The 25718-nt window shown below is 39.0% G+C and overlaps 3 protein-coding genes across 3 annotated transcripts in view; all 3 read right to left on the bottom strand.

The window, feature by feature from the left end:
- The window catches only part of ifngr1 (interferon gamma receptor 1), a 7015-nt gene extending 2363 nt beyond the window's left edge, over window positions 1–4652 (bottom strand). The window contains exons 1-4 of the mRNA XM_068595573.1: window positions 4406–4652; window positions 1698–1806; window positions 633–811; window positions 389–537 (exon numbers count right to left, since the gene is read on the bottom strand). Coding sequence (XP_068451674.1) covers window positions 389–537; window positions 633–811; window positions 1698–1806; window positions 4406–4577 — 609 coding nt within the window. The 5' untranslated portion in view covers window positions 4578–4652. The remainder of the gene's footprint in view (window positions 1–388; window positions 538–632; window positions 812–1697; window positions 1807–4405) is intronic.
- Window positions 4653–6002: 1350 nt separating this feature from the next.
- On the bottom strand, window positions 6003–10112 carry LOC137798712 (GTPase IMAP family member 8-like). The gene is given in 4 exon segments (XM_068595625.1): window positions 6003–7410; window positions 7412–8370; window positions 9345–9886; window positions 10094–10112. Coding segments are annotated over 4 exon segments (2748 nt in total). The 5' UTR covers window positions 10095–10112; the 3' UTR covers window positions 6003–6164.
- Window positions 10113–13858: 3746 nt separating this feature from the next.
- Window positions 13859–16743, bottom strand: LOC137798711 (alpha-lactalbumin). Its single transcript, XM_068595624.1, has 5 exons — window positions 16608–16743; window positions 15662–15841; window positions 15514–15577; window positions 14987–15031; window positions 13859–14099 (listed from the first exon to the last, which is right to left on the bottom strand). The coding sequence occupies exons 1-5, from the start codon at window positions 16741–16743 to the stop codon at window positions 14015–14017; spliced, it is 510 nt and encodes a 169-aa protein (XP_068451725.1). The 3' UTR covers window positions 13859–14014.
- Between the last annotated feature and the right edge of the window lie 8975 nt (window positions 16744–25718).

The following is a 25718-nucleotide window of genomic DNA, read 5'->3' as shown; positions in this document are numbered from 1 at the left end:
ACCCCGTTACCCGGGGACGCGGGCAGCAGCAGCAGGGAGCTAGCAGCAGCAGGGAGCTAGCAGCAGCAGGGAGCTAGCAGCAGCGCTAGCTGGCTACAGACACCCACCTAAGGTAGGAGCAGCTTGTAACCCGACATTTACGGTCTATAACATTACATTTAGATGACACTTTTATCCAAAGCGACTTACATTTTCTCCACACGTGTGCAGAGAGGCGTGCTAACCACTGAGCTACAGTCACACAGGTCTTCTGCATTCAACCCGTCTGTCTGCACGACGTCGCTCACCTTTCAGCGTCTTCACGCTACCTTGTGCTTCCAGGTCGAACGCTCTCCCAACCCGTCGGCCTCCCATCCGCCAAATAGTTATGAAACGTCATTGTACTCACATGGTTTGAGGAGGCAGTGAACTCAACGGTGGGATGACTCGTCTTGCTCGCCTCCTTCAGTTCTTTGTAGAAGCGGAGAGGATTCATGAAGCTCAGCATGGCCCCCGATGCACTCTCGCTCAGGTCCACAGTCGGGAAATCCAACTTACCTGAGGAGGGAAGAGTCAAGATTCACATCCGTTTGTGACCTCACTCGAAGGTCACCAGGGAAATCAAACACTTCTTCCAGCTGCACGTCACTCACATTTTACGTCGGCTGGTTTAAACCGGTTGAAGCTGAACGTTATGCTCGTGGAGTTGGACTGGTCGCCGCCCTCTTTGGCCGCGACGCTGACGGCGTGGAAGCCCAGGCAGCGCCGCTGAGACGCCCAGACGAAGCGGGTCAGGTCGTACTGCCGCTCCGTGGTCTCGGCCACGGGACGCCTTCAACACAAGGACAGCAGGGGAACAGTTACCTTCTACAACTTGACCTCTGTCTCGGGTCTGAATGGAAAGAGCTGCAGGGGCGTGAAATAAAACTGATGATTATTTTCAGGTGACTATAAACGAATAAAATATGCATATTAATTATTTTATTTCATTTCTGCCAGAAGAGCCCCCGAAATAAATGAATAATTATTTATAAATAAATACTTATTTATAAATAAATAATTGTTTATTTATAAATGCTTATTTATAAATAAGTAATGTATATGCATTTATTTATTTATAAATATTTATTTATGAATATTTATTTACATACACACACACACACACACACATATATATATATATATATATATAAAAGAAATAGGTGAGGATTGACTAAAACAATATATAGAAGCAAATAAAAGTAAAGTAAATCAAAGTAACAGTTGCTTAATGTTTTAAAAAGCAGCAGCAGTGGAAGAAGAAGAAGGAGAAGAAGAAATAATAATGCACGGGCTGCCGTTACTTTTAAATGAGCATAATGCTGTTAAAAATAATGAAAATGTCTATTGAAAAATATAAAAAAATGCAAAACTTTGAAATTTGAATCCTATTTTAAAATACAACTGCAGAATTGAAGAACATGCAAAACAAATGCATAATAATTTAGCATAACAATAAACTAGACACGTGATTTTAACAAGAGATTTCTGCTGGAGAACCTTCTCTTCATAAACACTTGACATGCGTCAGGACTTTAAAAAGGTTCACGTATCAGTTTCACCAGCACAAAACCTTTTGTCATTTTAACCACTATTTTACAGGAAGTGCCAAACTTAAACCGACGCGTTGCTATAAATCAATATTTATATATGCTGTAAATCAAAGCTCAGCGCCTCACCCTTCCACGCGCACGCTGAAGCTGGTGCGCGGCGTCTGTCCTCTGTGCTCCCAGCTCACCGACACGTTCACGTTACTGCAGCTCAGCGTCACGTTTTCTGGCGGCGCCACTGCAAGAAAATCATGAAAGAAGAGCTGGGATGAGAGGAAACGGGTGGAAAAAGCACGCAACGTTTTACCTGGACAGGAGGGAGATTAATAACTTGTATGTGAAGCAACTAAAGAATTTAAAAAATGGAATAAAATAATCCTTTATTAATCCCTCAGTGGGGAAATTACAGGTTTACAGCAGCACTGCTCACAAGTAAATAACAATAAGATAAAAAGAATCAAGTGATAGAAATGAACAGAACTGTAATAAAACAGATTAAAAAATTGCAGTAAGAAAAGAATATTAATATACAGATGGAAATAAAAATATACAGATGGAATAAAGAATTTCTATAAAACTTCGTAAACACAACATGGAGTGAGACGTAGAACAAGTATCTTGAATTTGCAACTGCTTTCATTGAGGTTTTGCATTTTAAATGCTGACTTAAAAAACATGCAAAAAAAGAAAATGTGACTTTGCAGCATCAGCTGGTTTCTGTGCTAAGCTAAGCTAAGCTAATCCACGCTGACATGGGGACATGCCCCCGGTTCAGCCGCACAATAACACAAATTGTTATACATTTGTGGTTAGATTATATATATTTTCTTACTCCTTTACTCATCGTTAAGAAAGTCAGACAGGAAATAGAGAAAATAGACTTTATTCAACCCGTAACTTCACATGTTTCTCAGGAGGTGACGTCACCGTCGTCCTCGTGCGTCCGAGCAAACCAAAGCGTGTCCGTGCAGACGTATTAATTCTCCTACACAGGTACCACTCCAACAATGCACGGGGAAAACACACATTTCACAATCATGTCAGCCGAGGACACACCTTAAAGCTTCAGCCTTTTGTCCTTCATCGTGACAGTAAGGAAGTAGAAGTACAACAACACGCTGTACTTTGTAGTACTCTGGCTGCTGCTCAGCATTCCTCCACTCGGCCCTCGTTCTCGTTTCAGCTCCTGTCTCACCTGTTTTTATTGTTTTTGTTGAACCCTCAGAGACTTTACTTGTCAGTCAGGGTGTGTGTGAGGCGGTGTGAGCTTTTCAAGACGACACGGGAGGGAAATCAGAAGAGTTTGAGTCGTCAGAAGCGGATGCTAAAACTCCCTGAAGTGTTGGAACTCTCTGCCTTTTGTCAATACATTTTCTAATCTGAAATTAATATCATTTATCAGTTCGTTCCAATCATTAAAAATAAAGTCAATCACTTTTCTGTCACGACCCAAACACACCGGCGTGTTTCACAACCTTTGACCTTTACAGGTGCAGCCTGAGAGTTTTACAGTCTTGTTTACGGCTCCTGAACTTAACATGAAAGCAGGCTGGGTGGGGAGAAAAGCACCCTGAGGTGTCGTCCGCCTTCTGAGGAGAGCCCTCGACATGAAGTCACATGAGCACGTGTACAAAACACTGCAGAAAACGTCCAGAAACACTTATTTTACAAACCTGAAGAGGCAATAAGTGTTCCAGGTCATCTCTCAGGAGGATAAACAAGGAAGAAAAAATAAAACACACCCAGCGATGCGATCGCCAGATATAATCTGGAGATTATAAAAACCTCTGGACCTTGAACACATCTAAGCAATATTTCCCAGAAGCGACAAAAAAAGAAAAGAAATAACAATTATTTTCATGATTGACTTCGATAATCAATTGTTACCTGATGAATCCATTAAAACGTTCATATAGTATAAAACCATGAATGTGATTTAATTGAAATGTTTGCACATCAACATGTCATCATTATTTTATATCTTTTTAGACATTCGTGTGAGAAATTGTCACAATTAGCACTTTTTGTTTTATAATGTTAAAGGTACTAGTACTTTAAACTGTACTTCTACTCCACTACATTTAATCAATGCCACGTTGCAGATTCAGACCAATAAAACATTGATTTTATCAGTTAGTAAACTTTTATATGACTATATATAATAAACACTATTTTGATATGGACTATTCTGCACAATTAACATTTTTAAATTGTTATACTTTAGGTATAGTTTTGCCTCTAAAACTTCTGTTGCCACATTTAAAACGCAGTATTCTTTACTTAAAGGTCTGTGGTACTACTACTTTCAAGAGTTGAGTACTTCCTCCACCACAGTCAGGAACAATGATTTTAAATAAAAGGATTAAACTTTGAAAAAAATCACGTAACGTTTGTTTTTGTTTTTTATTTAGCATCAAATCACAAGCATGTATTTTTTTTTTAGTGTGTGTGTGTGTGGGGGGGGGGGGGTGCAGGGGTTCTGAGAAGATTTAATACATTTTAATACACGTTATATAGTTTGTTTTAATTTAAAATTGTACTTTTTACTATACCAGTGTTACAGAAAACAACAATGAGCAGAGTCCATCACGAACTACCAGGAGCGACACACTAACATCCGGGTATTCGTATCAATTAGACTTCATATTTTTCATTCCATTCAACTACCAGGTTCGACACACTAACATCCGGGTATTCGTATCCATTAGACTTCAAATTTTTTCATTCACGTTTCACTTAAAAACCAAACACACGGCAGTGTTCTAGTTGAACAGAAACGCGTACAGACCCCCAGACACACGACGACATGTCATAAAATCGAGTATCGAGCCTCTTACCAGCAGAAACTCCTCCGACCAGCAGGAGCAGGACCGTGAACGCAGCACGGAGAAGCATGTTCTCGGCCCGTGAGAGAAGTCCCTGAAGCGGCTTCCTCCTCGAGACCGAGGGGCCAAAACACAGCGAAGATGAAAGAAGCCCACGAGGTCCCGACTTCCTCCTTAAGCTCATCAAAAAACTCCACTGACGGTCAACCTCTAATCCCGCGCGCGTGTGTGTGGAGCGAAAACACGAGCGACTCACCTGTGTCACCTGGAGGGAAAAAAATAACAAAACACCTGTGGGAGGTCACGTCCGGTGACGTCATCAAGGCAAGGGCAGGGCAAGTTTGATTGTAGAGCACATTTCAACAACATGATGGTGCAAAGAGCTTCACGTAAAACCGTTAAAAACACGGTTTAAAAACATTCATAAGATGCAGTAGTGAGATGCAGAAATGAATAATAATATCATTGAATCTGGTTCAATTCAATTAAACAGCGAACAGAAAAGTATTCAATCTGGATTTGAAGGAGACCAGGATCTCTGAGGGCCTCACCTGCAGCTTCTACCTGCTTCTCCATGTTTAATTCTGACTCTTGGAACAGGAAGTAGACCAGATGGTTCATAAGGCAGCAGCAGATTGCAATTTATTATTACAGAAATTAAAGGATAAAAAATTAATAGTGTACATAAAATGTTAAAAAAATAAATAGAAGTAGGATATGTAATTCATAATTATCATAAATGGCAGGTAGGTAATCGTGAGGGCAAAATTCTTTCGTTTTGTTTGTTTTGCCTTTTGCAGGTAAATCAGAACCTAAGAAAATCAAAAAATCTGTGTTTAGTCGCCACCTGCAGTTCATAAATTGGCATTACATTTATTTTATGTTTACAGTTTTTGCACCCATAAATATCTAGGTATATATCTGTATGTATAAATGTATTGATATATCTGTGTGTATATACTTATTACTGTCATATATATATATATATATATATATATATATATATATATATATATATATATATATATATATATATATATATATATATATATATATATATATATATATATATACAAAAGTATACTCAAGTACAAGTATCAAGTACAGCACTTGAGTAAATGTACGCACAATTTTAGGTACTTTTTCTTAACTCGGGTGTTTATTATTTATGGGGGGAGCCGTTTCACACAAAGTCACAAATGTCAAAAGGAAAGTTTATTTGTGTACCACCTTGTGCTTTACATAAGACAGTAAAGAATTAAGAAAAAACATTTAATGTAACTTAAAAGTAACATAAAGTAACGTAACAAAGTAATGAACAAAGTAACAAACAAAGTAACAAACAAAGTAACAAACAAAGTAACGTAACAAACAAAGTAACAAACAAAGTAACAAACAAAGTAACGTAACAATGTAACGTAACAATGTAACGTAACAATGTAACAGTTACGTTGTTAAGTTAATTTGTTATGTTACTTTGCTACATTGTTGACAAAGTTGTTACGTTACATTGCTACGTAATGTAAGAGCGTAACGTGAGAACGTAACTTAACAACGTAATGCAACAATGAAACAACACAAATTTTACAAAAACACCTTTTACAAAAAACTAAAATAAATGTAAGTTTCCAGAAAACCACAAAATATATGGAGAATTAAAAACTCTCCTTGTTAAAAAAATGTACAAAAAGAAAGTCCAAATAGTCCAAACAATAATATTGGTTGTTCTATATGTTGTTCTTTCAATATTGAGTCTGAATCGGCGGGTAGATCAGAGGATGACACATTTGTCTTTGTAATTAAGTTTCAGTTGATTTATTTCTTCTTCATGTTTTTTCTTTATTTCCTCGATTTCTTCTTTTAGATTTTTTTCTTTGTGACTCGAGAGCATGTGTAACAACTTGTAATCTTTGTCGTGCCTCTCTTCTGTGTCCTCCACTTGTCTTTCATGCCTTTTCTTCATGTCCAGTAGTTCCTCCATGTGCTTCTCCACCAGCGATGAGAAGTCTTTGGTGTATTTCTGTCTGAACTCATTGAACTCTTCAGCTTGTTTTCTGGCCTCCTCTTCATATTTACCCTTCATTTCCTTCAGTTTCGTCTTGTAGTTTTCCTCCAGTTCTTTTCTCTCCTTCTCCTCCTTCTCTCTTCTGCTTCGACCTTCTTCTTTTCTTTTGATTTTATGTTTTTCTCTTTCTTGGTCGTATTCTTCTTGCAGTTTCCTCAGTTTAGTTTGCTCCTCGAGTCGTTTCTGTTCATTTTCTTCTTCTCGTTTCTTCCACCATTCCTTTCTTTCCTTCTCCCAGTCATCCTGTTGTTTTCTCATCTCTTCTCTACTTTGCTCTAAGGTTCTATTGATGGTTTCCTTTTCTTTTGATTCTGACTTTGTCTTTTTCTCCAGAGCTCCAAGTTTTTGTTCCCACTCTTGTTTTTGTTGTTCTTCCTGCCTTTTCCTGTTCCTGTCCTCCTCTTTTCTCATCTCCTCTTCTTTCTTTCTCTCCACTCGCTCTTTGTTGATGTTTTCTTCCATTTCTTTAAGTTGTTTGACTCTCTCTTGTTCAATTTCATCTTTCTCTTGTTTCATTCTTCTCTTCACTTCTTCCATTTGTTCTCCATGTATTCTTTCAAGCTCCTCCTTCTGTCTCTGCATTTCTTCTCCATTCTCCTTCATGATTCTCTCCACTTCCTTCTGTATGGCTGCTTCGGCCTCCTCGAACATCTCTGTGGTGTAGAAGCTGCCTCCTCTTTTCTTCATCATTTGGTGGGCCTTCTCCATCAAGTCTCTGACTTGTGTGCGGTCTGTCAGGTTGTTATTGAAGACCTGGCATCTTCCTCCACAGTCACTGATGAGTTTTTTCAGCGAGTCATCACAGCGTTCTATGTAACTCTCAAATGTTGTGTTTTTCAGATCATCTCCTCTAGTGAATATAATGATGATGAAATCTCCAGACTTCTTACCGAAACATTTCTTGATGAGCTCTACGGAGTCTTTTTCTTCTTGTGTGAAGCGGCCAACAACCGGCCAACAAGTTGACGAATTTCACGAGCTCCTCTTGAATGTCATTGTTTGTCAGAATCGTGTCAAACAAGCCGGGGGTGTCGACTATGACGACAGGCTGTCCATCCATCTCTTCTGTTGCTTTCTCACAAAACTTGGTCACCGACATTGAGCTGGGAGTGGATGTGAAATGTTCCTTGCCCAAAATGGTGTTTCCTGTTGCACTCTTCCCGCTGCCAGTCTTCCCGATCAGCACCATCCTGAGACTCTCCCCGCTCTGATTTTCATCACCTGTTCCGATCTTACTTTTATGTTTTAGATCTTTAAGTTCAGTTTCCTGCTTCACACACTTCTCCATCAGAGCCTTGGTGAACATGTCCTTTGTGAAGCATCTGGAGCCTTCAGCTCTCATCTTTTCCACAGAATCCAACAGCTTTGAGATCTGCTGCTGGTTCTTGATGTTGAGAACAAAACATCTTCCTCCACAGCTCTGACTGAGCTCCTGGATCGCTTTGTTTTCCTTTAAAACCTCATCAACAGCTGGAGCTTTAGGGTCTGAGTCCACAGTGAACAGAATCATGGTGAAGTCATTGACTTGAGAGCTGAAAGAGTTCTTGATGGTCTCTAACTCTTGCTTGTCTGCATCAGTGAGGGGACCCACAGGATGGACCAGGATGAAGGCATGGACGCCCTCAGGGTCACAGAGGGAGATACAACTCAGGGACTCCTCCATCGCTTCCTCCTGAGGTTTTCCACACAAGGCAGGCAGCTGCACCAGAGAAACCTGACGTCCACACACCTTTCCCTGATATTTAACACACTCTGATGAGCTGGAGACTGAATGAAGCTCTGTCCAACCTAAAATGGCCTCAGCTGCTGAGGTCTTCTCTGCTCCTGTCCTCCCACACAGAACCAGGTTTAAAGATGGCTTCACGTGGTCAGAGAAGGTGAGGAAGGTTCCTTTGTTTTCACGCACAATGTTCTCAATCTCCTCCATGAACAGTGTGCAGTCGTTTCTATACATGAGGAAGTGTCTTCCTCCACAGTCTTTAAGGAGCTGACTAACACAACGTGATAAAACCTCCTCATGTGTCAAGATGACCATCGCGTGGTTAAAAGGATCCTGATCAAACAAACTCAGGCTGAACGTCAGTGTCTGTCTGTCCTCCTCAGTGAAGTCAGAAGACTTCACAAGCAGCAGCAGAACATTTGGTCCTGGTGAACAACGAGTCACACACCTCTTCATCTCTTCTCTGATTGATTTCTCAGACCGTTTGAAGACGTTTAGAGTTTCCACCAATTGGACGGGATCTTCTCCAATTTGCTCGTTTGGCTTCATTTTGTCATTTTTGGACTTTTTGCTCCCAAAGATGAGTCTGAGAAGTGTTTTTTTTTTGTCTTTGCTTTTTCCAATCATCACAATTCTGAATTCAGGTGCTATGAAATAACAGATATAATAATAGTTAGAAGATTCCAATGAGGGATTTTTTAACTCTTCATTAATGTAACAGAGACGGCTGCAGACATTAATGAGTCATTGTTTCTTATAGTGTAAAGGTATATATGTTCTCTCCACATTTACAAATATGAACCATAATCTCCATGATACTTAAAATAGCGTATCTGTACATCTGTTAGTTTGCTCATGATGGGTCCTTATCAGCATTATTAATTCACTGAAATGACCTTTTCCTTTTCTACCAACTGTTACTACAGACATCAAAAAGCTGCATATTTCATAGACATCAATGTTGCACTATTGCTTCTATTTGTACCTGCATAAGACAATCATGTCCAAGTGAGTAAATTAATATGAAATTATTCGTTATTCATGAACTGAATGACTGTTCTGCTCTTACCAACAGGTTTTGATGGATCAGATGTAGAACCGACTCCTTCTGCGTGTTCCAGGTCTTCCTGATCAGAAGCCAAATCTGCTTCTGCATCTAAAAATACATCATCACACACCAGATGCTGTTCATTGTTGTCCTTTCCAATTTGACCCAAACGTATTAACAGCTCTCGACGATCAAGGATTTTCTGGTTCAGGTTTCTGCCTCCACACTTTCTGATCAGGTCCTTTAAGGGCTGGTCTTTGTCCGTGAAGACTGAACTCTCCTTTCTGGGTGTTAATGTCAGTATCAATGAATAATGAAACGATTGATCGCTGAAGAGTTCCAGGACTCTGCAGAGCTTCTCTTTGAGTTCCTCGGTGAAGTCTTCTGGCTGTAGAACCAGCAGGAACACATGAGGTCCAGGATCAGAGAGTTTCTTACAGCTTTCTACATGTTTTCTTAGTTGGTCTTGAGAGATGTTGGGATGCAGCAGATCTGGAGTGTTGATCAGAACTATTTTTTTCTCTTTCCACACTCCTCCGATCATCACACAGTGATCTGGTTCTTCCTCAGTGAGGAACTTAGTCTCTCCCAGTATGCAGTTCACCACTGATCTCCTCCAAGACCAGCTGCTCCCCAGCAGAACAACCCTCAGCTCAGCCACTGAGGAGGAAACGGCGAGTTAGTAAAACTACTCTTCAACTAAGACCAATCAGGAAGTCACAGCTGTTTTTAATTTGGACTTGTCAGCTGTTATCTTGAAATGTGCTTACTCACCAGTGAGCTAATATTCAAATAGATCAAATGGGACACTGTAATTACACGTTAATAAACAGCAGAATCATTCTGACTCCCATCAGCTGAACTCACTGTAGGGTGGCAGCCATTCGAGGCTGCTGCTCCGCTCCTGAGGCTGCAGATCATCTGACGCTGTGAAAAAACACAACATTGGTTCATTCACACGTCTTCAATAAAAAGACGGTTGTCGTAGTTTAATGTCATGTTGTATGGACGCAGTGTTTTATTATGAATGAACTTTGACTCTTTGAGCTCAAGTTACTGAAGCTGAATAAGAGCTTGAATGTGTGATTCAAGGTATGTTACTGTAGAAACAATGGATGTCCTGAATCTCCATCTGATGACCTGGATCTTCTCAAAGGAAGATCAATAAGATTCTACAATAAATCACCTCTGGCCAGATCTGTGGATTAATTTTCACTGTACACATATATATTTTACACATATATTTAACATATTTTGCACAATGTTTTATTACACATTAATCACAATTAATATTAATCACGTCCGACTGGACTCGCCTGCTGTTGCAGTTGCCATGATGTCGCTCTTCGCAGAGAGCTTCAGAGAACAACTCAACCGAAGACCAGCCGCAGTCTCAACAACCTAGAAGAAGAATAAAAATGACCTTCAAACACATTTTATTATTATTATAATATTATTATTCTTAAAAGTAATTTATCAAACCTCATTCTAATAATAAAAAAAGAATAAAAATGTATCTAACTGCTTCATTGTAGTCAAATATATATATATATATATATATATATATATATATATATATATATATATATATATATATATATATATATATATATATATATATATATATGTTCCACATATATGTTAGGTAATTATTGCACTACGTACTGGCATGGAAGAGTATTTCTTAACGACTAGGCCAGCCACCATATTGCAGACTCAGACGCTCAACAATGGCAAATTGTTTGCGGCAACTAATTAATACATTTTTGGACCCATTAAGTGAAATTGGATATTTTCCCACGATGCACCTGTGGTTAAAAAATCACTGGCTTACAATATCTTGTGTGGTTGATAATACAAAACCGTATTCATACAGCACATCAACACCAGTGGTAGTAGACAGAATGCAGATAAACACACATTTCTACATGAATATATGTATATATATATATATATATATATATATATATATATATATATATATATATATATATATATATAAAATCACACATGAATAAATCCAAACGTCATCTGTAAACTACAAGTAGACTACAGATCGTAACGAACAGGAAGTCGTTTATTTTGTGACTTCCTGTGTGTAAAGTCGTCTACTACCAAACACTTTACGAAGTACACTGCAATACAGTGCACTCTAATACAGTGCACTAACATCTGTAGTGCCCTCCGTCGCTGATAAGCGCTGTTTCAAATGGAACAGTTACGTTAACCACTTGGCGGAAGTGACGTACGCATATCTGTTCGCGGCACCCGCGAAATAAAGCCGGAAGTGGCGTCCGCAAATCTGCTCGCGATACCCGCGAAACTAAAACTAACAAAAATGAACTCACTTCTTACCCTATTTTTGTCCCTTGTGTTCCCCTTTCTCCAACCTATGTGGAAACTGCGACACCTCCACAATCGCGGCAGGAAGATATAAATACATTAATGAAAAGCTGGCGAAAAGGGCTCCTCCTCTTCCGCTTCGTAGCCAAGATGGCGCCCGTTTAGTGCGGGTAGTGTCCGTCGTTTTACACTGAATTTTTTTGACTGTTTGCAGTGCGCCATCCGGGTACTTTCAGTGCACTGAATTCTGCTGGTTTTTGTCAGTGCGCCCTAATCACTGAAAGTTAGTGCTTGAAGTGCGCAAGTGTTCGGTAGTAGACACGGCCGTTCGAACCTGTTGCATTTCCGCCTCCAACTCACCTGCGCATTTAGTGACGTAATCGATTCAAAAAGTAATAAGCTCTAGTGTGAGAACACGAAGCTGTAGAAGAAGAAGAAGAAGAAGAAGAAGAAGAAGAAGAAGAAGAAGAAGAAGAAGAAGAAGAAGAAGAAGAAGAATGATGACGAAGATGATCGTCTGATCAGCCCACAACAACACCTATTGAGGATAATAAGTCTAATTGATACGAATACCCGGATGTTAGTGTGTTGATCCTGGTAGTTTGTGATGGACTTAAGATAATATGAGGACATATTATCTTAAGCAGCCCACTGAAGTCCCGTATGGCTCCATGCTGAAGAATACACTAATAAACAGTATATCGATCCACAATCAGTGATCAATTAATCTGTCGTATTTACCTGATAATCGATCTGAAATCCGTCCGACGCTTCGTCGCCTGCTGCAGACGAGAGAAAGTGAAAGTAGAAGGTTTGGGAGGAGCGAGAGGAGAGGAATGTGATCCTTCAGCTTTCTGCTCTGACCTGACCTGAGACTACATGTCAGTGTGTTCATGTTCTACAAGCATATAGCATAAATATGTATATAGTTATGTATGTATATACATGTGTTAGCGGGGTCAACAAATACACATACATAAATATATGTATTTATACATACTGGGTTACCGGATCGTCTTCAACTCAGGAGAAGCAGCTGTGTCCAAGTTCAGCTCTGAAAGTATATTCATCTCTCATCCTTAATATATATTCACCTCTCATCCTTAATATATATTCATCTCTCATCCTTAATATATATATTCATCTCTCATCCTTAATATACACAAAAACAAAACGTCCCTGTCTCATAGGGTTTCTGCTTGTTTAGGGGCCTAATTGAAGCTCCTTGACGAAACATTTAAACCCAAGAGACACACTATACTGTGATGAAAATATTCAACTTTATTGTATATGCATTTTCCCAATATATTAGCCTAAAATGTTTTATATATTTGGAGACTATCTACACTAACGTGCAGTACCTTTGAATGAAACTTGGCCATGAGCTGTGTGTGAATAAATGTACTCAAGTACTATGTGCTCATACTTGAGTTTTAACATGTAACACTACTGCTACATATGCATTACAATATATATATTTATTTTAAATAGTTTTTGGAGGGAAGTTCAGGTGACCTCGCTCCAAAAATATGACCATAAATGTCTGAATAATATTTCCTCACAATCTATGAAACTGGATTCGTGACAATGACGTCATAGTGCAGCGACACAGTACTCGAGTAGAGGTTTCCCTCTAGTGGTGACAAGAGAGAACAACAACATGAATCCAGCATTATGGTCTTTTTTTAACGCTTGGGCCTTAATTTAAAATAAAGTTGCCATTAAAAAAATATTATATATTAAGATTTGTTTCAGTCCTGGGCATAACTACGTTGTGTTTGATTGTTTTTTGGGGGGTAAATCCTTAAATGACAATATGTTTAAATAATGTGACTGTTGTTTTTTTTAAAACACACAAAAACATTTGTTTCTATAAACTAAATTCCTGCTGGATTTTGTTTAAGGGGGATTATCGGAGGCTGAGATGTCTAAATGATAATAAACAACATTAACTTTGGTGCTTTGTTAATTTTTACTCTCATTATAGAAGCTGATGTCGAACTTCCTGAATTTGCAAATAAAACTCACAACCGCACCAAATGTTATGACATATGCACGAACACATAAAATGAAGAGAAAAAAATAGATGAAGCTGGAGAATCTTTCTTTTAAAAAATTGTATATGATGATACAATTTGTAAAATGATATGAAATGAATATAAAATAATATAAATTATAATAATTAAAACATAATACATAATACAAAATAATATTACATAACATATAACAAATTAAATAATACAAATAATAATAAATGAATACATAAAAATTCAAAAGTGCAAATTCAAAGCCTTTTCAATGATCTTTAATGACATGCAAATTTTGAAGGAAATTCCCTCATAAGTACACATTGTGTCACTTTGGTTCTACAACAAAGGGTCAGATAGCATGGGATGCTACGAGTGTAGCATTCTGCATCCCTCCAGTGTCACGGCACTAAATTATTTATGGCGTTTGGGCGTTTGGGCCACATTCCTTCAGGTAATTCTTGTAGGTTTTATTCCTGCAAAGCTTGAAGATGGGCTCGAACCTGCAGACAAACAGAGAGGAGACGTACATGTTTTTTTCGCGAGGCATCGATGTGACCGACTGAACGGTAGCTCATGCAGAATTTTTAAGGCCGATTACCAAAAAGAAACCAGCAAAACAAACTGTCAGTGCCTCAAATGTATCCAACCAAAAGAAGAAAGAAAAACAACCCGGTGTTGCCAACTCGTTTTATAATAAAAGCTCCAAACGTCGCAAAATTTTACGACAAAGTCGCCAAGTCGCCAACGCAGGCCTCCACCAAAGCCCCGCCCCCAAAATGATCATGAAGAACTTAACCTCTGGAAAACCCTTGACCCCCATGGGGGTCTGTACCTCTTTTAATCCTGTGTTCAAGTAGTTCAAGTAGTCGTATGAACCCAGAATGAGTTCTAATACTTGTGTTCACTTCCCTTTCAATCACTTTTAAAAATATTTGGATCATAACTATGAACATCCAGCATGATCCAAGCAAGATCTTTCCAAAAAATGTCTTTTGGAGCGGTTGCAACTTTTACAAACTGTGAGGTTCAGGCCCTTACCAACGTCTCACACACTAATCAGACACATTTTTGGAAAGAGTAAGACTTAAAGAATCGGAATCTGAAGGATGTCTGTCAAAAAAAACTGTGGCGTTTGATTCAAAAATTGAGAATTTTTTTTTTTTGTTTTATCGCAAAACATTGTTTCACTGAGGCATGCTGGGACTTAAAATTTGCATAAGCCTCTGCACTTGCTGCTGTGTGACGTGTTTTTGGAAACGTAGGCGGTACACAAAAGGCACAAGATGGCGCAATTTCCTCAGAGGATTTGATTCATTGAGTCCCGTTTGGATGTTATGAGAATTACAACAAATATAAAGAAAAGGTGTTGCTGAAATACTTTACCCACCATTGCTTCAGGTGGTCGAAGTGAGGCCCCCAAAAACCGTTTTTACTGTGGAAATATTCACATGAGAAATTCAGATCAGTCATTCACAGCACACGCTACACATTTTTGACATGTTTTTTTTTTGCCTGCCGTGAGCTTGCATTTATGGAAGCCCATTTCCGCCACAAAAAAAATCATAATTATGACTTATTTTTGTTGTCATAATTATGACTTATTTTTTTATGTCGGAAATGGGCTTCCATAAATTCAAGTTCACAGTAAGAAAAAACAAAAAGTCATAATTATGACAAAAACGTCTTAATTATGACAAAAAAAGTCTTAACTATGACAACAAAAATAAGTCATAATTATGACGTCTTTCTTTCTGTCATAATTATGACTTTGTTTCTGTGGCGGAAATGGGCTTCCATATAAATTCCACCTTCACCCTAAAAAAAAAAAAGTATTTGTATCATTGCTTAACTTGGATGTTTGACCTTTGACCTGTGCAGAATTATACAGGAGAAACCTCCTAAAAAACAACTTACACGAAATCTTCGTAGATCTTCAACAGGCAGTCGATGTCATCGCTTATGTCGCCGTCGAGAAAGTCTGGAAAGAAAGAAAGGAAGAAAGAAAGGAAGAAAGGTCGTGAAGATGTCGTAACTCGTCACGTTGGCGGCGAGCTGAACTCACCGTCGCAGCGCACGGAGCAGATGTTGGGCGACGGGGCGACGCCGTCGCTGCAGGCCACGAGGTTGCTGAGCTGGAAGACGCCGTAGAGCGCCGGGGCGTCGCCGTGTCGGGGCGCGCCGGAGGAGGACACCGACACCACCGAGGTGTTGAAACCCGACGCCTCCTCCACGTAACAGATGACTGAGGGGAGAAGCACACGACCTTCCATTGGGCTGTGACTCATGACCCTCAGAGGACGATCCCAGAGGCTTTGATCTTCTGACGCCCCAAAAGCGTCTGAATCTACTTTACTGATCTCATGCAGCTTCCCCAGAGGATGAACCCAATGCAGTGAGAGCTGTGTGCCGCTGCACAGAGAACACTCACACAAGTGATGTGTGTTGGTCTGTGTGTGTGCAGGTGTGTGTGTATGTGTGCGATCGTAACGCTTCAAATCTCTGACTATTCTTTTGTATTTCTCTGACTTTTACATTACATATATATATATATATACATATATATATATATATATATATATTACAGTTATATATATATATATATATATATATATATATTACAGTTATATATATATATATATATATATATATATATATATATATTACATTTATTTGACCTGTGCTTTCTTTAGGTTTTTTCTTTTTTTGCATTTTCTTTTTCATTATTTAAAAAAAGCCGTCACATCCAATTTCTTTTCTTCGCACAGAAGAGTGAAAAAAGTACCATGTTTACACCTCCACCTGCATATATAGATGTACACTTTTATACATTATTGCATCCACATGAGAGTAAATAATTTACAAATTCAGTCCAATCTGAAAACAAAAGATATCAGGAGTCACATTAAAGGAAGAAAGCTGCATTTCTTCATCGTTTCGTTTCTTACTTGCAGTTAACATAAATAATAAACGTGTATTTATTCCCAAAGTTGACTTATGAGCAGACTTACTCTTGGCCACCAAGTCCGAGTCCAGGACGACCGCCAGGTCGGTAAACTCGACCCGCAGCTCACATTTGGACAAAAGTCGTCCTTCAGCCAGACGGCAGCCGAGCAGCGACAACAGGAACGCCACGAGTACCTTCATCCTGACTCTCTGGAGGCAGGCGATGCGCGGAGCACCTTTATATCTTTATATCTGTGTACGCATGTCCGCAGACATAAGAGGTGGCGAATCACTGGGAACCTGCGACTTTTGTTCTGCCGAGATTAAAGGCCGATCCCCTCCACGCCTCGGGAACAATTGTATCAGGAAAAAAGCACAATGTTGCTTCCAAATGTCCCAGTTTAGCTTTGGGTTTGTGAGCTGTAAGGAGGTCAAGGGAGGGAGGCGAAGTGGAGGTGATCCGTCTACCTGAAAAACACCTTTTCTCATTTACAGGTCACGGCTGAAAAGACTCGGGCCCGAGACTGTAAACCAGAGAAGGTGACACCGTTCATCCTCTCACGTCACCGACGAGATATTTATAATTTTCAGAGGATCGCATGTCGCAGGTGTGACAGACACGGTGCGGGCGAACAAAGCGAAGAGAACAAGTAGTTTCAGCCAAAGTGGAAACTTTTGTCCGTTAAGGCATCTCTTTTTTTTTTAATCTTTGTTGCAGATTCATGAGCAGAAAAGAAAAAGAAAATGGGCATGAGTTCAAGGCCAAGGAACCAAACTAGTGATGGCCACGCCCACAAAACTGCCCCCGGATCTAGAAAAACAACATAAATACACAGGAAACAAATCCAAAAAGCACAAAAAGCACAAGTATTTATATATATATATATATATATATATATATATATATATATATATATATATATATATATATACATATATATATATATATATATATATATATATATATATATATATATATATATATATATATATATATATATATTTATTTATTTATTTATTCGACCATAACCCGTCCCATAAGGCATCTCTTTTATCTTTGGTATAAGGTATAAGCATGAAAAAATAGAAAATGGGCAGGAGTTTAAGGCCTAGGAACCAAACTAGTGATGGCCACGCCCACAAAACTGCCCCCGGATTTAGAAAAAACAACACAAATACGCAGAAAACAAATCCCTGCATGTGGTGGAAAGGTTTTTCCAAGGAGTCTCTTATGGAAGAATCTAATTTCCTCAAGTTTAATAGATGCAGCACCTCTTCATGCGAGAGAGGGGGAAATATCATCAGTGGCGGGCGGTGGGGTTCAGAGCTAGGCCTTCAGTGAGTTACTGTCACAGACCCAAACCACTGTGTGGACCCGCTACGCAGCAGACACCCGTGTGACACAACAAGGTTTAATCATCAAAACTGTTGAAATGATTGAGATACAGTGTATCACTTTGATCACAAAGAAATGTCACCCGCAAACAAAACTGACACAAATTCACTTTATTAAAGAAACATCAGATGTATTCATTCAATAAAAAAGTAAAAATGCCATTCTCAACGTCTGAGAGACAACTGTTGCCGGGTAGAAAACACTGTTGGTGTGTCTCCCTGCAGGTGGGCAACGTGTAAGCTGTTCATTGACAGTCGCTGAGGTAGTACCTGTCTCTGAAACACTGGCGAGAGGCTTTCTTCAATAAGAACCTTTATGGGAAATAGAGAAAAACAACAGTTGTTAGCGAGTCAGTAAGAAACATGGCCGCTACAAACAGTCCATTCACTCATCATGGAGGCAGGCTACTTTGTTGCCTTCCTAATAACATGTGAAAAACCGGTAGAATCAAGTCTGGAGTGGGACTATCCCTATCCCTAACTATGCAAACTTACCACCAGTATTGAGTCTTCACGAAGCAGTACACGTCGTCCTTGATGTCGTCGTCGGTGAAGGCTTCAGGGTGGGAAAAAGAAGGAAGGAGTTGTTAAAAAAAAGAAGCTAAATATGTGGTTTAAATAAAGATAATGTCTGTTTTAAAGACTCACCTTCGCAGGCTGTGTCGCACTTGTTTCTGGACCGGACGTAACCCGAGTCGCAGGAATACTTGTCCGACAGCTGGAACAACCCGTACAAGCCCAAGCTGCTCCTCCTCCTTTTGGGCTTCCGGTGGAAGGCGCGGCGCTTCGTACGCTTCCCCTCTTCCTCGACCTCTTCGCCCTCGTCTTCTTCCTCTTCTTCTTCACTGTCCCCCTCATCGCCCTCTTCCTCCTCCTCCTCGCTTATCTTCTTCTTCATCAACTTGTCCTCTTCGTCCTCATTGTCCTCATCGCTTGCCTCCTCCTCCTCCGTCCCCTCCTCCTCACTGCCCTTATCGCCCTCTTCTCCCTGCTCGCTTATCTTCTTCAGCTTCTTCTTTATCAACTTGTCATCTTCGTCCTCATCGTCCTCTTCGCTTATCTCCTCCTCTGTCACCTCGTCCTCTTCGCTTATCTCCTCCTCTGTCACCTCGTCCTCATCGCTTTCCTCCTCCTCTGACCCATCATCCTCGCTGCCTTCATCCTCACTGCCCTCTTCGTCCTCGTTGCCCTCTTTGCCCTCATCTTCCTCTTCCTCCCCATTGCCCTCGCCTTCCATCTCGCTCTCCTTCAACGACTCCTCTGGCTCTTCTGAGTCGGTCTCCTCGCTGGTGGTGACGGCCTCGCGCTTTCGTCTGGCGTCGCCAGTTTCATTGGTTGTTGACCTGGTGGTCATTGGTTCTTCAGTTGTTGACCTGGTGGTCATTGGTTCTTCAGTTGTAGACCTGGTGGTCATTGGTTCTTCAGTTGTAGACCTGGTGGTCATTGGTTCTTCAGTTGTAGACCTGGTGGTCATTGGTTTGTTGGTTGTTGGCTTGACGGTCATTGGTTCTTTGGTTGATGGCTTGGTTATTGGTTTGGTTATCGGTTTGATTAGTGGTTTGGTTATTGGTTTGATCATTGGTCTGGTTACTGGTTTGATTATTGGTTTGGTTACTGGTTTGATTATTGGTTTGGTTATTGGCTTGCCGGTCATTGGCCTCTTGGTCATTGGCTTGCCGGTCATTGGTTTCTTGGTCATTGGCTTGCCGGTTATTGGTTTGGTTATTGGACTTTTTGTTGTCGTCCTGCGCTTGCCGAACACCCTGACCCGGTCGGTGTTCAGACCGGTCCTTCTTTCGGCCTCACAGATAACTGCAGCGAACAAGTCATGCAAGCGCATGGCAGGAAGCGAGGAAGGAAAAAGAAGAGAACATGTTTGTGAGTGAAAATCGATTCACTTTCTAGTACTCTTTCTTTTTGCGTGTTGTGCTTGTTGTCAATCACTTTGTCTATTTTTTGCATTTGGACGTTCCCTCTTGATCGCGGGAACTTAAACTCTCTGATTCTGGCTGATAATGTTGAGGCTTGAGCTCATGACATCGTCTAACCGAAGGTGTATTGAAACTCACCTATGGAAAGGATTCTTTCCTTGAACCTTTGGAGTCGTCGCGGCAGGGCGATCACCGCCCCGAGCTTTTCTTTCAGCTCGCATCGGTCGACGGTCCGGGCCTCGGTCAGGCTGGGCACCAGAGCCGCCACGGCCAAAACCACCAGCAACCCCAACTTCATGTCAACACCTTCTGTTGGGAAAATGGGGGGAATTAAAACATTAGATCGTTTTAATCTTCAGCGTTTACAGTAAACTGGTTCCTGTCGTGGTTAGAAAGGCTTACAAGATGTCAGGAGCAGAGACAAAGTCTGTCGGTTAGGACTCAGATTGTTGCAGAATGCTAAAAAACTAATAATACTGACTGGATATATCCATTAAAAGGTAAATTATTGCACAAAAAACCCTATGTGATAAGAATCAAGATCACATTGTCTTGTTTTGAGATTTTTATCATTTCAGGAAACGGAGAAAAACATTTTTTAACCCCAGAACACTGATGTCGGGTGATTTTCACCCGAGCGATTGTAGGTTACATTGTTTTCATTGTGTTGCTTTTGTCTGAGTTGTGTCGGTCCTTGTGAAGGCGGGCGTGTCTCATTTGAAGTGGGCGTGTTTAAATGGAGGTGGGCGTGTCTTATTGAAGGTGGGCATGTCTCATTGGAGGGAGGCGTGTCTCATTGGAAGTGGGCGTGTCTTATTTGAGGTGGGCGTGTCTCGTTGGAGGTGGGCATGTTTCTCTGATCCAATCCCTGTTTTTTTTAACAGGGATTGGAACAAAGAGGCACGCCCACCTCCAAAAAGACACGCTTACCTGATGATTTTTACCTTAGTGACGTTAGTGATGGAGGGTGAAAAGATTAACATTGAAGGAGACTTTTCCTTCACAGGACGAGACTCTCATGTTCCAGGAACATGTAGACCAAATAACAAGTTCATAGCTCCTTTATTTAAATGTTAATCATGTTTCATTGACTATTCCCTCATTCATTTCACCCAATTTTGAGCCTTTTCTTTAGGGTCCCCCCATGATACCTGTTTATCGTTTTATGAGAAGTTTTAATGGGTAAAATAAAAGAAGAGTACTTCAACTTGTCTTATATTGTTGTATTATATATGGAAGCCCATTCCCGCACAATTTTTTTTAAAAAGAAATAGGGACGAAAAAAATAAATAAATAAAATTAGGACAAAAAAAAAAAAAAAAATAAGGACGAAAAAAAAAAAAAAATTGGACCAAAAATAAAAAAAAATTAGGACCAAAAAAAAAAAATTAACTTAAGGACAAAGACAAGTACAAGTCACAAAATAGTCCAATCTTGTTTCAATTCACGTATTCTTTTAATTTAACATTGCAAGCACTGTTTTATATTCAAGTGCTCTTGGCAATGTCAACCACCTGTAAGCCTATTGATGGGTTACTTTAAAGTAAATAATTCATTTATTATATGTGTGGACTTTGCATTTTACTCAGTTCTTAAAAATGGTCAATAGAAGGACAACAATGTACTTTGTGTGTTCATATATTAGCTACAATTATATTTAGGCTGTAACTGTAATTTTGACAATTGTAGTCATTAGTCAAGTTCTCGTTTCTCTCCTGGGAAGATTTTTTTTTTTTGTTGCCTTTTTTCAAGTCAATGAAAAAAAAAATATTTTTTTTTTGTCCTAAATTATTATTATTATTATTTGGTCGTAATTTGTTTTTTTGGTGGTAATTTTTTTTTTTTGGTCCTATTTTTTTTTTTGTGGCGGTAATGGGCTTCCATAATTTTAATACATTTCGATGAGAAGTATTTTTTATCAGGTACATTATATCGGATGAAATATATTCAATGTTACTATTGTTGGTTAGTAATTTAAGAAAAATAAAATTTAAGCAATTTTTTTACCAAAATGTATTTTAATGTCATTTAAAATATATGTTCAGAAGGGTACAAAAAAAATCTCCTTCATTGAAAAAAAATTTCAATTTTTTTTTTTTTTTTTGTCAGTCGCCTGAATGGTAAAATGTCTCATTTTACTCCTTTACTCTGTAAAATGAGAAACAAATGCACATTTATATGAAGAAGAGTGATGTCACATTAGAGACACCATCTGCCCGACATTAATTCACAAACACTAACGGTTATAAGGTAGATGAAGTTCAATAAATAATTGTCTTAAAGTAAATATATTTACTATTTAAATGTGTTTAAATTGACTGTTTTGAGTTATTTTATTATATATCTATATATATATATATATATATATATATATATATATATATATATATATATATATATATATATATATATATAGATCACAAAGACTTGTGAATGACAGCTGAGCGTCTACCAAAGTGGAGGCATGTTCGACCTGCACATATATATATAGCACATATATATATATATATATATATATATATATATATATATATATATATATAAGAGAACAAAAACAACGCAGGGAATAACAACCAAAAAAACCCAACAGCCAAACAAAGAGATGATTCTTACCTTGTTTTTCGACTTGCAGTATAAACTTGCGTCAATGCAAGTTGCCTTGCTCTGTGTCTCCTGGAGAAAAAGCCTGATTTTATATATTGTGACTTCCACCTGTGGACCAACCGGCTCTACGAGTCGTCATCGCCTTGTGACAGCCTCTACGGGAAGGAACAGGGAAATTGTCAAAGTCACGACTTAAACAACACACAAAGGCAGCTGTGTTGAATGTGAATTTGCGGATTACATTTAGTAAAAACTCTTAATCACCTCTGAAAAGCCTCTGAGTCACTGCAGGTTTCATGTTACCTGAAGTTGTCATTAAGCTTTGTATTCAATATCGAATTACAGAACCAAGGAAGCAACACAATCATTGTTTAAACTGACCACACGTTGCATGTGTGTAGTCACGTAGTGTGTGTGTGTGTGTAGTCACGTAGTGTGTGTGTGTGTGTATACATAGTATAAAACATGCATGAATAAATTTTCATGATTTTAAGTGCTGACATTTGAGAATTATGACCAACTCTGCAGCTTCATGTTTTTTCTTAGCCTTTTAGCCTTTCGCTCATAATTTTGGTTTTACACACGTCCATATCGGAAGAGTGTAGCCAATGCGGTTGTATAGAAGTATGTGGCATGTGTTAACGCTGCATTCTCTCTCCTGACCACCAGAGGGCGACCCTATGGTTGTATAGAAGTATATACTTCATGTGTTAAAGCTGCATTCTCTCTCCTGACCACCAGGGGGCGACTCCTCTGGTTGTATAGAAGTCTGTGCTTAATGTGTTAAAGCTGCATTCTCTCTCCTGACCACCAGAGGGCAACTCCTCTGGTTGTATAGAAGTCTATATAAATTACTCCTCTCTTGATGCTCAGTAAACATTGTAAACATTAGTTTATGTCTCAATCTCTAGTTTCAAGTCTTCTTCAATGTTCATTTAGTAAATTATGGTAATTTTGAGTCAAACAGACCATAAAGCAGGGGGCGCTTTAGGGGCGGGGCTACAAGGTGATTGACAGGTCGCTACAATGGCCACATAGGTCACTACTCTGCTGTCTAAAAATGGTCACTTCTGTTCACTGTTTGCAAAATAATGAAGACAGCCGTAATCCAAGATGGCCACCGCCAAAACGTTCTCAAACTACAAAAACGTCTCATCGAGCGTTCATCAGTCTTAGCGTCTCAGTCGCTCTAACGTGTCTACAGGGAGGTCAAGGTTGAAAAGCGTGCTGGCTTTTCTTATGATAATACAATAAAAAGCTTCCCGCTATTTTTAGACGTACTGCATTTGACGTACTGTGTGTCGGAGACGTGCTTTGTCTTTTTCTGGAGGCCTGAAACGCACAAAACCATCAGTGGCAGGCGTTGTGTTTCGGCTAACGAAAGTGTTGGTCAGAAAGAAAGAGCCAAAAGCACCGAGCCGGAAAACACAAAGGACAAAGACAACGAGTTTGTCCAGTTTGTCTACTGTATTTTTATTTTTCGCTTTGTCACTGTACAAACACACACACACATGCGGGACAATTGAACACACACAAGTTCACGTTTCCAGGAAAAGGGCCACAATGAAAATCTGTTTAAAAAAAACACACAAAAAACCTGTTCATGTTACGTAACATTCCCTTCGAGAACATCATGAGAACATTCTCCAGGAGGGTTGAGCCGACATACCTGAACAAAGCCGCGAAAAGACGACACCGAGGGCGACCCTTGTGTAACTCGCAGTGTGCGTTCCCTTGTGTGTACCTGCACAAATACCGATCAATCAAAATCTTAAGTGCACTTCTGCACTTGTACACTTTTGCCACGTTTGCATTGAGTTGTTCACTCCTGGCTGCAGAATACTCATAATAAATCATTTATCGACTTAAATCCATTTCTTTACTGAATTTAACTTTGTTTTTTAAGTTTGATGCGTATCTAAACATTTTAAGACAATAATTTCACTGCAAATCTTTGCTTGAATTGGATAGCAAACTCGCTTCTAATGCCAAGACATTTGTGTTTTTATTGAAGTAAAAGTATGAATACTTCTTCCTCCACCATGCTAAATATATATATATATATATATATATATATATATATATATATATAAACATTGTCCTGTTCAAGGGCGTAACGACAGCACATTATTGACGATACAGCACGGCTTCCCGTACCTTATTGCTTGAATACAAATAGTTCCTGTTGGACGAAGATCGTAAATCAACGTTTTGGAAGCTGTTGAACTCCTGAACTGATTTTTTTATCATTTCTTTATTTTTCGCCACTGATACTTTGATACTTTCCTGCTTTCATAGTTCAGCAAAGTCCCATGAAACAAAAACAAAGCCGTGCAGGAAGTATCACGTTTGTTTGCTGTGGATGAATTACTTAGCAACTGCTCATCTTTCAAGAACCTCACATAAGTGAGGTTTATATATATATATATATATATATATATATATATATATATATATATATATATATATATATATATATATATATATATATATATATATATATGATAAGATAATCCTTCAAAGGTCCCGTATATATGTGTGTATATACATTTATGTGTGTAAATAATTGTGTATATGTCTGTATTTGTATCTTTCCTCTGGTGCCACACTCACACTCACACACACACAAACACACACACACACACACACACCCATACACACACTCACACACACACACACACACACACACACACACTCACACACACACACACACACACACACGCAGCTGCTATGGTTACTGTAGGACTCTTTGGTTTCAGGTTGGTTCATTCGTTCTTTCCTTTATTAAACGCTGAGGTGCACATATCTTATTGCACCTAAATATATATATATATGAGTGTGTATTGATGTGTGTGTGTGTATATATATATATATATATATATATATATATATATATATATATATATATATATATATATATATATATATATGTGTGTATGTATATATATTAATTTAGTGCCATCCGCAGCACAAACGGACCATTTTTAGCAGATAAAGCTGTAAGTGTAATATTAATAATAATAATAATATATTATATAATTTCCTCTGCATAAAGTGTTATGTGTGGGCCAACACTTTAACGCCGCGATGTTTTAGACATTCAGGGACTCTTTTCTATCTGTTGGTTCCTACTGAACATGAAGGTGTCGGGTTTAAACACATAAAGTCTCCTCACAGTGTCTCTGAACACCAACTCAATCTCCAAAACACCTTAAATCAACATACATCTGACATATTTTTATTTTA

This window comes from Clinocottus analis, unplaced genomic scaffold, assembly GCF_023055335.1.
Source record: "Clinocottus analis isolate CAN_PGR_092001 unplaced genomic scaffold, fCliAna1.0.p SCAF_31, whole genome shotgun sequence".
NCBI lineage: Eukaryota > Metazoa > Chordata > Actinopteri > Perciformes > Cottidae > Clinocottus > Clinocottus analis.
This window is presented reverse-complemented; position numbering and strand designations above follow the sequence as displayed.

Bases quoted from the DNA above. Each gene is read 5' to 3' on its own strand.
- LOC137798711 (XM_068595624.1), bottom strand. From the start codon at position 16,743: ATGAAGGTACTCGTGGCGTTCCTGTTGTCGCTGCTCGGCTGCCGTCTG. The intron at 15,842-16,607 runs GTAAGTCTGCTC...TTCTCCCCTCAG, and splicing joins CTCGGACTTGGTGGCCAAGA to TCATCTGTTACGTGGAGGAG. The intron at 15,032-15,513 runs GTAAGTTGTTTT...ATATTTCCACAG, and splicing joins AAGATCTACGAAGATTTCGT to TAAAAACGGTTTTTGGGGGC.